Source organism: Tupaia chinensis, unplaced genomic scaffold (genome assembly GCF_000334495.1).
Source record: "Tupaia chinensis unplaced genomic scaffold, TupChi_1.0 Scaffold000416_1, whole genome shotgun sequence".
In the NCBI taxonomy this organism is placed as follows: Eukaryota; Metazoa; Chordata; class Mammalia; order Scandentia; family Tupaiidae; genus Tupaia; species Tupaia belangeri.
In genome coordinates, this window is record NW_006159921.1 from 638,985 (window position 1) to 651,231 (window position 12,247).

Here is a 12,247-nt window from a genome sequence, read left to right on the forward strand (position 1 = left end):
GGCAATTTAACCTTTAAGGAAAAAAAAAAAAAAAAAACTGTACCTACAAGGTATGTGCATTATTTTATTAATGTTTTTTAACCCAAACCTGTTCATGTTTAACACGATGTGGCTTCTAAGTCAACAGAACCGTGGGATACATGATTCACACGCTCACATCACAGCACAGATTTGACTCTGCTTCGTCTTTGCGGATTTCCTCTATAGTCTATGAGAATTGAGCACAGAGAGAAAAAGGAGCAATCTGGCAACAGCGCCATGCTCGGGGAGAAAAAATCCTTGCGGTTTGTGCTATTGGTCCACTGAGAAACAAAAACAACCAGAGAGAAGAAAAACTATGCGCCCAAGGTGTAAACTGTAGTTATAGTGTCCCCAATAAAAAAGAAAATAGGAGGCACAATCCAAAGTGCTTTCACACACACACACACACACACACACACACACACACACATTAAAAACGAGATTCTAATTTGTTGGGAATTCTTCCAACAAAAGGAATCACTCTATGTTGTTAATACTAATTTTACTTTTTTTCTTTTTAAGCCAATACTGATGCTAGAAAGGTTTTTCATTCTCAACCTTGTAATGTACTGCAGAGCCTATTCCATTGGGGAAAAAATGCATTGCTTTAAAGCCTTGATCCAGATTAAAGTAACAGAGCTCATTTTAAAAAAAGTATATTGGTGATCACTGTTTCCCTTAAAATATGTTTCAAGAAATGCAGAGGAAATCATAGAATTTAAAATGAAAATAAAAAGTGCTCTCAGGGGATCTGAGAAAACAGCACCAAATATATTATTTAAAAAATTAAATATTATTTACAAAAGTATATTTTACAAGCAACTGTTTCTTTTCTATATATCCACTCGAAAATCTCTTTATAAAGGGACATCTCTTTTGCACACACTGATCCACCTGTAAAAATGTACTCTATCCTACCTACGTGATCTTACTGTCATAGGAGGTGGGGCAGTACTCAGTCAGGCCCAGCTGACAACCTGTGGGCATCAAGTTTGGCTGTATTTGGTTCATGTCAAATCAACCCATCAGTAGCCTGAGACTATATCCTGGGGGTCTGTGTATACTCCAGGGGGGGCCAAGGCTGTACAACCTTCAGTGGTGGCACAGGGGAGATGGAACTACAGAGTCTGCCGGCTGGACTTCAGTTCAAAATGAAGGCAGCTGCTGGCTGAGGTATACAACTCCATGCCTTTCCCTTTCTTACATCTCCCTATCTCTTCCCTACTCCCTACCCAAGCTTCATCAACAAACTCCAATTCCCTGAACCTACCAAGGGTGAACGGATGAGGTCTTTGGTTATGCTCTGAGTCAATAATTTGGTGAGAAAATTAAAAGATGATTCGTTTGAGGCCATGAGTTGATACATCTCCATCGCTCAGCTATGGCCTCTCCCATACTGCTAAATGTCAGATAGACAAGCCATGGATGGCGCTAACATTATAAGAAGCACTTTCGGTTTCATCGACACAAAGGGAAAACTAATAATGAGTTGTTGTTGTTTCCCCTCTAGTTATGGGAAAACCAATACTCTATTCAACTCTCTCATACCAGGTATGGTACTATGCACCCACTGGATGCCCAATGGATAATGGATAAAAACTAAAACCAGGGTCTGACTGGAGCCTACTCAGTGCACACAACAGTCAAAGACCCCATCTCAAAGAACAGTGGTATACTGGTCTCCTCCTCTGTCCTCTGAAAATTCCAGGTTTTCCCATGTCTGGTTTCTATGTCACCACATTCTATTTTTTAGTTTTAAAGATGAATGTCAACCCATATTTGCTCCCCATCCCCCATTTTCTTCTTATGGATAGGACTTAGCATTAGCCAGGATATTTCCTAAGCAAAAAATCTATTCAAAATTCATAAATAAAAGTCCCTTCCTTCAGGAGGAATAGAGAGGGGAAATCATTACTTTTTGTTCTGGCAAGCCAGTTTAGGAATGTGAAAGTTGAAAAATGTTTTTTTATTGAGAATTTGGGCCTAGGAGCCAGAGGAACTGTTTTTCCTGAGAGCAGAAATTAAATATTTCTGAACTTCAGTATGCCCTGCAGTAAAATGGGGGGAAACAATGTTCTTGATCTCCCAGGGCTACTATAGCATCGGAAATATTTGGACAAAAAGGCTTGGGGAACAAAATTTGACTTCTAAGAATCCTTTCATCATACAGAGGCAATCCACTGCTAAACTAGAGCTACCCTGCTTCCCTGTAGTCCTGCCACTCACCACTGGTAGGGCAGGACCATGCCCATCTCAGGTCCCCCCTTTCTGCAATCAGCACATGGAGACAAAAAAGGACACTTCTACCATGGACTCGCTCCCCATAACAATTTGGTTCTGCTACATTCTGAAAATGTCCTGGGTTGGCTGCTTTTCATTTTGGTTAACCAATTTTATAGATTCTTACTTCTATGAACTCTTCTGTGAGACTTTAGGGTGAGTTTTCCTATAGATCAGTGTACTTAGAGAATGAGATGCTGAGAATCACCTAATGCACACACATAGCTTAACAGCAATATTTTTAGTCTAGGAAATGAAGTGAACTCCATTAAGGGAGTTTTGATCATGCACCGTGTACTGGCTGAATTGCTCTAGGGTAGACTTCACAGTGTTAATTAAATGTAACAAACTCCTCTTCTTTTCATGAGCCTTACAAACAGCTGTTCCGTACTTCCTGACATAATGAAGTTTGGTGCAGAGGTGCTGGGCCAGGGGTAATAATGGAATCTGTAACCTGCCCCATTGCTGGACCATGCTGACAGGATTTCCCTCCATACAAGACATTCGGGTCCTAGGAGAACAACTAGGGGCATGAGGAATCTACCAGCCAGATTATCACTAAACTCAAAGGCCTTGGGCCTTCATTTCCCACAGTCCACCATGGCAGAACTGGGGGAAAAAATCGAAAACTCTTAAGAACAAAGAATTGCTGATCCCACTGAAGCCACTGCATATCTGAAGAGAAAAGAGGCACCTAACCTATACTGGTTCAAATCTAAGCAACTCCTGGCACTATTTCTACTCAATCCCCACCCTTCGCCGTATTTCTCTTATTAAGGGTCAGAAAGAAAGACAGAATTGCTAACTGGTTCTACTGTTTATTTTTCTGGCTCAATAGCTGAGTCATTTCTTCATGAACTCTCCCTATGTTCCCTGCTCTTCTCAATCCTTGATTTTACTTGGTTGCTGACTAAAGCCTTTGGAATATCTGGATCTTGCATCTACTGCAAATGGCAGGCTCTTCTCCCCTCACCTACGGGTGCTAAAGAGGCAATGAAGATGATACCCAGAGGCCAAGTGAGGCACCAGAGTTACCAAAACCCACCCAGGCTTTCCCGAGACACTCAATGCTTCTGGGACACTCTTCAACTCAATCTAAGACAATCAGGCCCTTGCCTCACCAGCTTGAATTTGGGCCACTTCTTGTGCTCAGTTGCTAACCTGGCACAACTGGTGTCAGGAACAGATACTTCTCATTAGAGAGAATTCAGTCATGAGGTATTTTTTTTTCTTTGTCCTTTTAGACAACTCAATTATTTCAAGCCTAAGTTACCACGTCTCCAGGAGCAGTGCAATGTAATTCCTAACTCCACCCTCCCACCCCCTGCCTACCCCCAAGTCCTGAAGGGTTCCCTTTTCCCTCTTCCTCACACCCCTATGCCACTGCTCTCCAGACAAGAAGCCATCAGGCAGCTCGTGGATGGCCCCTGGGGCCCTTATCAAGGTGGGCTGCCGCCATGCGGTCAAGGATCTGTTCCTTTTGTTGTTTTGTTTTCAGCCAACACTAGAACAGAGAGAGAAGCCAGGATCAACTCACAAACAGATACAAAGCAAAGAGACAGAGAGACAGTAATTTAGAGGCCAGTCACCAGAAAGATGGCGTCAGGGTGGGAGGATGCCCCAGATGGCAAGGCCCCTACATGGATGGAACCAAGTGTTCAGTCACTCTCTCACGCTTGGGTAGAATGTTCAGTTGGATGGCGTTCACGTGGACACTGGGTTGGGTCAATGCTGTTCAATCAGTCCCAGCCATTGTCTTTGATCATGTGTGCTAATTCAATGATGTATTTGCCTTCTTTATATTTCTGGCTGCTTTCAAAAGCATGTTCCTAGGAAACACAGAAGAAGAGAAAAGACACTGCATGACAACTGGGTAGCAGGGAGCCAGAGACGTGACTGATGACAGGCGACAGGACCACTAAGGTCTGGGCCCATCCTCACCCAAATTCACTGAGAGAATTCCCACCACTCAAGCCCTTCACTAATGGAGGAACTGAGGCAATACCAGGGCTTTCTCAACATTACAATGCATGTCTTCAGGATCGTTGTTCACTTAATCTTGGACTCAAATGGCACCATCTCAATGAAGGCTTTACTAACTGCTCTACTTAAAATCCCAGCATCCATCCTAGCACTCCTTCTTCTCCTTATCCACCCCTCATTTTTCTCTATAGTACTTACCACTTTGAACATACATTAGAATTCACATTTCTATTTTGTTGTCTGTCTTCAATGACTACAATATAAACCACATGGAAAGCAGGTATTTTCATGTTTTGTTCATTGTAGTATCCTTAGAAGACTACATGGCAAGAGATCTTCAGTAAATACTGCATGAATGAGTTATTTACATACATACACATATACAAAGTGGTCTTCAAAAAGTTCATGAAAATGCATGCTATGAAAAATGATTTCAAGATTTCTGCACCAAAATAAAGTTATACTATAATTTCATTTTTCTTGAACCCTTTGAAGTCCCCTTGTATGTGTATGTAGATGTCTCAGGTGCCCCTTTCTGCAGTCAGTGCACTGAGACACAAAAGGCACTGCTACCATGGACTCACTCCCTAAAAAAATTAGGTTCTGCTGCAAGTGCAATTCAGAAAATGTCTTGGGCCAGCTGCTTTTAATCTTGATTAACTAGTTTTACAGACTCTATCTCCCTGAACTCACTCTTTTTTGAGACTTGAAGGTGTTTTCCTATAGGATCAACCTACTTAGAGAATGAGATGCTATATCTATATAGCATATTTATGCATAAACATATATACATGTATAAGTATATATATAATCTTAGAGGACCATTGATTTCTATGCTAATTGAAGTCTGCTCTGTGGATATAACCATATGTTTTGTTTCAACTTGTTTCTAGAAATACAAGAAAGTCTGCTTATAACTTTTTAAGATAATTATTTATTCATTTATTATTATTATTCAATTTGACCAGAGAGAGAGACACACACAGAGAGAGAAAGAGAGAGAGAGGGAGAGGGAGAGTGAGAAAGCGAGCCTCCAGGTCCAGGAATCGAACCATAGTCAGCCATGTGGGAGTCCAGCACCTTAACCACACCACTTGCCAGCTCCTTGCTTATAATTTTTAACTATACTTGTTAGATTTGAAGAGACACTTAGAAAGAGAAACAAAGTATTATAAAACCAAACAAGTCTCCTTTTTCTTTCATTTTTCTTGCTGTTTCAGTGTCAGAAATGTTAGATCTACCTTCCTTGCCTTTCTCCAGAGAGACAGGAAGGATATAAACTTCTTACTGGAAAACCTGGCAGCTCTTAGCGCCCCCCCCTCCCCCCCGCCAACTGCCGGGCCTCCAGAGGGAAAACTCGATACCAACCCCCTGGCAGATTACTTGTTGAATCTTACAGCACTCTGGGCTCTCCCAGCTAATGAGCCCCACAGAAAGGAGCCCTGTGGAGGTGTAGGACAGAGGGCTGTTTTATGCACAGAGATAGACAGATGAAAAAGAACGTCTTGGTGTCTGAGACACACTGGTCGCCGGAGGGTATCATTATGTGTCTAAGCTTGACGTGCAGAAGCAGTGGACATCAGCTCTTCCTCCGGAGCCCCTCGAATTAGTGAGGAACTGAATCCTACAGTCAGTAGGTTCTGGGCAGCATTCATATGAACTGTACCTTCTGTTCTAGAGCTCAGGGGCTTTGGGTTTCAGAACAAAGATTCAGACTTCGATCTCTTGTTGAGACAGAAATCATCCCATAAAGTACAGAAGAGCTAGGGAAAGGAGAGAGGAATCGAGAGCGAACAGAGAATGTGCAAACACACCACACATATCTGAGAGCTGTGGGATCAGCAGCAATTTTCCTGACACTTCATTATTTCCTGGCTCTAAGTGTGTGTGTTTGTGTATGTGTACACAACAGAGGAATGTGGTTTGGAAATAAGGTCTATTGTTCCATAGTATGTGTTCAGGGTTGTGGGGAGAAAAGCAAAATTAAGAGAAAGTTTTCTTACTAAGCAAAAAAAAAAAAAAAGAAAAAAGAAAAGAAAAGAAAAGAAAGAAAAAAAAAAGAAAAAGAAAAAAATTCAACAGGCCCTGAGCCACACAAGCACTTGCAAAATGTTGGAACTGGACCGCAGTGGAAAGGGCACTAGGATTGGAATCTATGGAAACACCCAGTGGTCCTGCTTTTCTTCCCAGAATCAAAAGCCTCACTAAACCACCCTACTCTCTCTTCAACTCCTTAGAACATTGGGCTACTTCACAGGATTACTGTGATGGTCAGGGGAAATAATGAAAGAATAACGCACTGCTCTAAGCACATTAAGAGGTGATCAGTAGGTATTCTTTTTGTCTCTAATTTAACACTTCCCCCGTGGAGTAAGATGCCCATGAGGCTAGAAAATAGAGACAAGGGCATAACCGTTCTATTAAATTTGCTGTTTTAATTGCCAGAGGGCATGTGTCCTTAGGGGAGACGAGGAGCAGGGGATAATCACCAGTGGGGTGTGGACAAGCTGCAATCCCCTTTCCTCCATTTCTCTATCCCGTTGAGATTTCAGGCACAACACACATGTGCCCAGTGTTATTCAAGCTGCGCTGGGATTCAAACCACTGTCAGTTATGTGGGATCCATGCTCCCTTAACCACTAGGCTACGAGGCTGGCCTGGGCAGAACATTTCTGGGCAATCAAAACCAGAACTGGGGGCAAGCAGGTGGTGTAGTGGTTAAGATGCTAAACTCCCACATGCCTGACTATGGTTCAAACTCCGGACCTGGGTGGCTTGAAAATCACACTGAGTGCGTGTGTGTGCATGCCCAAAATCCCAGGAGGAGAATGGAGAAGGGATTGCGGTGTGGCCATCCTCCACTGGGGTGATTTTTCACTTTACCTCTTGCTGTCTCTCTCCGGTGAGCGTATGCACCCTAAGGCAAAAACCTAAAAACAAAAACAGAATAGAACTGGGGGCTGAATGATGGTGCAGAGGTAAAAACACACTGTTCTCTACAAGGCTGACCCACACAAGAAGGTTCTAGGGTTTGTATCTAGAGACTTCCCTGAGTTCACCAGGCTTTTGCAGGTCTATGATCAGGACCGGGCTGAAGCTGGGGGGAGGATTGTAGTGTCTGAGCCTGTTGGGGATACTGTCTCTCAAGTTCATTGAGGGCACCTGGGACCATATAGAGAAGACCAGCAACACAAGCAACACCCAAGCCAACCATAGGAAGCTGTGGCTAAGCCATCTTGGCATCACAAAACACACTGTTTAGGCTTTTTCTTTCTAATCTGATTATTAGATTAGATTAGAAAGAAAAAGTTCATGAGAGAAGGACCAGCAGTAAGCGTAATGGCTATGTCGCTGGACTCCCACGTAGTCGACCGCGGTTCGAGTGGACCCAGAGGCTTAAACTCACGCCGGGCGTCTGTGCGTGCGTGCCCAAGATCCCGAGAGGAGAATGGAGGAGAAGGGATTGCAGCATGGCCATCCCCCTTGGTGGGTGATTTCTCGCTTTCTGTCTCTCTGTCTCTCTCTGTCTTTCTGGCAAGCACACGTGCCCTATAGCAAAAATCTTTCAAAAAAAAAGTTCATGAGAGATATAAATATAAATAATTTATATTTGTGTTTATTTCCTATAAATATAAATAGTTCATGAGAGATATGAAAAATGGACTCTGGGAGGGACCAGCAGCTGGCGTAATGGCTATGTCACTGGACTCCCACGTAGTCGACCGTGGTTCGCATCCCAGACCCGGTGCCTTAAACTCACACCGGGCACGTGTGTGTGCGTGCCCAAGATCCCGAGAGGAGAATGGAGGAGAAGGGATTGCGGCATGGCCATCCCCTCTGGGGGGGGGGGTGATTTCTCGCTTTCTGTCTCTCTGTTTCTCTCTGTCTGGCGAGCGCACGTGCCCTATAGCAAAAACCTCTCAAAAAAAAGAAATGGACTCCGGGGGCCAGCAGTTGGTGTGGTGGTTAAGGCCCTGGAAGTCCCACATGGCTGACTATAGTTCAAGTCCCAGACCTTGCAGCTTGCTTTCTCACTCTCCCTCTCCCTCTTTCTCTGGCAAAACTCATGTGAAAAATAAATAAATAAATAAATTAATTAATTAATTAATTAATTCTTAAAAATGAAAGAACTACTGACTATAATGGAATCTGAATGCAGTGCTGCTAAGCTCCACTGTAGACGCCACCTAAGGCAGTCTTTTTTATTTTTTTCAAAACAATGTATAAATCTTCAAATTTTATTTAAATGGAGTCATATTTTCTATATGACATCTATTGTTGGCATTGTTTTATTTTTATAAATTTCCTCCCTCCCAATTAGACTTTTTTACATCAGTATCAGATTCACAGCAAAACTGGGCAGAAAGCACAGAGATTTTTCATGTACTCCTGACACACACTAAGACTCCCTCACTACCAAATTCTGCACCAAAGTGGTACATCTGTTACGGGTGATGAACCGGGACACTTCATGAGCGCCCTGCAGCAGCTCTATTTCTTCGGGCTCCTTCCAAAGCCAGTGGCAGGTCAGGAGCCACATGACAGGTGGGGGAATTCAAGACATTTTACATGGAATAACAAATTGCCCTCACAGGGACAAGAAGACTGATTTTTTAATATACTCATGATGACAGAGAAGGCAAAAAAAATTTTTTTCTAATGCCCATCTACACATGTAGGCCGAGAAAGATCTGCCAATATCAACAGTGACAGTATAAGTTTATTTTCACTGAACATATATGCTGGGTGATAAACTAAATATTTTACAGGCATTATCTGACTCTCTAAGTATGAGGAAACAAAGGCATGGAAAGTAAGCAGCTTGGCTGAAGACCTACTGACAAGTGAAAGAATCCAGATTTGAACCTGACTTTAGCTGCCTACATGGCACTTCACCACTCACCAGAGGGACAATGGGGGCTGTGTCTACAGTGGCATAGTAACCAGTGTTAAAGCAGCGGATACCCACCCTTCCCACCTCTCACCGTGGCAAAGGACTGCTCATTCTTCCTAGGCCCCAAAGGGGCCCTAAAGTGTTTTGGTGAGTTAAACAATGAGAGAATGAGTCTGTCTGGGACATTGCAGCCCTCACTTTATCTGACACTGGATATTAATTAAGACAATGTCTGACAACACCTAAAACATGGTCTATGACCTAGAAGTTCTAGGAACCTTTATTGGAGCATCAACGTATGGCAGTTCTAAAGCAGGGGCTCTGGTCAGACCACTACATGGAGTCCCATCTTGGTTTAGTATTATATGACTAGGTAACTTTGGACATGCTTCCAACCTCCTGAAGCCTCAGGATCCCAATCCATAAAACAGGGATGAAAATAGCGCCTAATCTCTTGGGATGATTTGAAGAGTAAATAAAATAATGTATATACCTGCATGTAGTTGGCTGCCAGGAAATTTCATGTGCTATTGCTATTGTCTACTCACCTTAAAAGCGTGTGTGAGTGTGAGTGCATACGTGTGTGTGTTTCGGGGGGGTGTGAAGTAATGAACAGGGAGAGGGGAGTGTCAGGACAGATGACACACCAGCGACTGCTCTCTGAGCTCAGTTTCCTGTCCAGGTCTAACATAATCCACAGACCATAGAAGCGAGAAGAAAGCATTCTTCTGACATGAGGCTACTCCTCTAGTAACCAGACTCCTCTTTACTTACGTATTTCCAGCCCAGAGTGGTTTTGCAGTTTTCACAGTAAATGTCTGCGACTGCATGCAGTCCTGTTAGCAACACTCGCTCTTCTGCAGGCCCGCAGCCCACGTTCACTCTATGTCGAGGGACAAAAAGAGCAGGCAGTTAGTCACATGCATATCATCAGCTGCTCAAGCTGAGCCTCCAGCAAAAATTAACTGGGAAGGCTGCCCCAAGGGAAGCCCACACTGAGAAGAGGAGGGTCTAAAAGTGAAATCAGTAACAATCCCCAAAAGGTAGCCATGTGAAAATAGCTCAGTCAGAATGAATTTCACATCTACAAGTTCTCATTCAGTGAGTCCATTAAAATAGTCTTTATGATTGTGACTTTGCTTAGAAATTAAACTTTTCTAACAGATGCTTTTAATCTTGTGATTTAAGGGGACATACTGAAAACTGCACTGTGTGGTCCACAGCTGTTAGCATAGGTCCTCAAAAGCTTAGTGAGGATAGATAAAGCTGAAGGTATCAAACGTGACGGCACGGTCTCGTTCTTATCACAGGATGAGTGAGCCCAGAATATCTTACATGCTTTACTCCCTCACAGAGCACCTCTCTCAAGCTGAACACACTAGATTTCCATTTTAATATTTCATCTGGCTTGTGTGATCTTCACCTGCCTTCAGGGAAAAGCTTATGAAACCATGTGCCTGGGAGGACGGAGGGCTGTGCATACTCTGTGACTGGAGTAGGTATGGAGGCGATTCACTAACTGGGCCTTCACCCCTCCTCAGGCCCTTCAGTAGATGGTGTCTTCTGCTCGCCCTTGTTCTCTTCCCCAGCGATGTGTCAGATCTGGTTATGAGACTTCCATGTTGAGGCTCTCTCAGAAGCTCTTCTGTTTCTTCCCTATGAAACTATAGACCTCTGATGGAGTGTAATGAATATATCATCTTCGGCCAGAGATGCTGCCCAAACATTTCCCCCAAGGTAACTGACTATACCGACAGGGGAGAGAATGTTCCATGGGATTTTTATTGTGACAGAGAAGGCAGCGTCCATGATTTATATCATCAAGGGTTGCTTTTCCCCATTCCTGAAAATCTGCCCCAGACAATAGATGTACCATTCAGAGACACTCACACTGAGTTAAAGAGGTATGCTCGTCCTTGACTTCCTTGGAACGACTGAAATGCAAGAAAACAGATCAATAATTAGATACCCGGTTTACCCGTCCATTTGGGAAACCAACCCCAAATCACGACAAGCATGACCTTCTAGGATTGACACAACAGCGAGCACTGAGCCAGCTAACCGTCCAGCTGGCAGATGGCATGGGGGATGGCGTGGGGAGAGAAGGCAGAATAAACAGAGCTGTGAGATCGAACCAGCCTGCACTTGGACTGTTTTCACCAGCCCAGGTGAGAAGATGGAAAAAACCCAAACCCCACTATGCCATTAAAAACTTCCCTACTGATATCACCTGATATAATTAACCCACCTGAGATAATTAATCCACATTGGCCTTTCCTGGCCCCACTTGAGTTCAGCCATCTGTGCTGCCCAGTTTTCCAGGCTTGCAAGGACATGGAACCAGGATGATCGCTTGTCCTTGCTCTCTTGATCCAGCCTGACCACACGCAGCAAAGAGCCCCAACGCGAGAACCAACTCTCACACTTATCACACTTATCGCCCACTCGGCTTGCCTTCTGGAAGAGCCTAACTGCCACGACGGTTACAACCTTCCTAAATGGGAGTCCGGGACCTCTCTTCTGAGGTGTAAGCAACTTGATCTCTACATCATAGAAATGTTCATCAAGCAGCAATCCCGTTTTAGCCTCCAGTTTAAATATGAGCTCCTTCCTTCCGGCTGGAAGGTGGCAGGGAGCAAGAGAAACAGGAACCAGAGTTTGCCGTGCAACTTAGCGCCTGTTTCCACCAACACGGGCCCTGTCTGCATTTCCCTCCTCTGGTTACACCGAGATGTTGGGCCGACATGAGCCAGCCGTGTTCTGCATTGATGCCTGCATTTTTAATGTGGTCTGACAATCGTATCCTCAATTGAGTATCTTAGTCTGCTCCGAAAGGCACTCTAAAAACAATCGAACAAACAAACAAGGGACTCTCCCATGACTACTATTCAGTAGCAGAAGGAACCTGGGGGTGGCTAGTTAAAGATAACCAGGGGAGCAGGGGTGCACCAGAGAGGGCACAAATCACTGTGCACCCGTCATTCTGCCAGATGCACAGGACTTCAGGGGTGGATGCTGCCAGCCAGAGAGAAAGGCAGAATTCTTTACTTGTGGAAAAACTCCCTCTGT

General features: G+C 43.9%; 1 protein-coding gene across 1 annotated transcript in view; it reads right to left on the bottom strand.

Annotated features, from left to right (window-relative positions):
* Nucleotides 1–32: 32 nt before the first annotated feature.
* Nucleotides 33–12,247, bottom strand: part of YPEL2 (yippee like 2) — a 52,102-nt gene continuing 39,887 nt past the window's right edge. The window contains exons 2-4 of the mRNA XM_006154621.3: nucleotides 11,069–11,112; nucleotides 9,953–10,061; nucleotides 33–4,130 (exon numbers count right to left, since the gene is read on the bottom strand). Of these exons, the coding sequence (XP_006154683.1) occupies nucleotides 4,041–4,130; nucleotides 9,953–10,061; nucleotides 11,069–11,112 (243 nt within the window). The 3' untranslated portion in view covers nucleotides 33–4,040. The remainder of the gene's footprint in view (nucleotides 4,131–9,952; nucleotides 10,062–11,068; nucleotides 11,113–12,247) is intronic.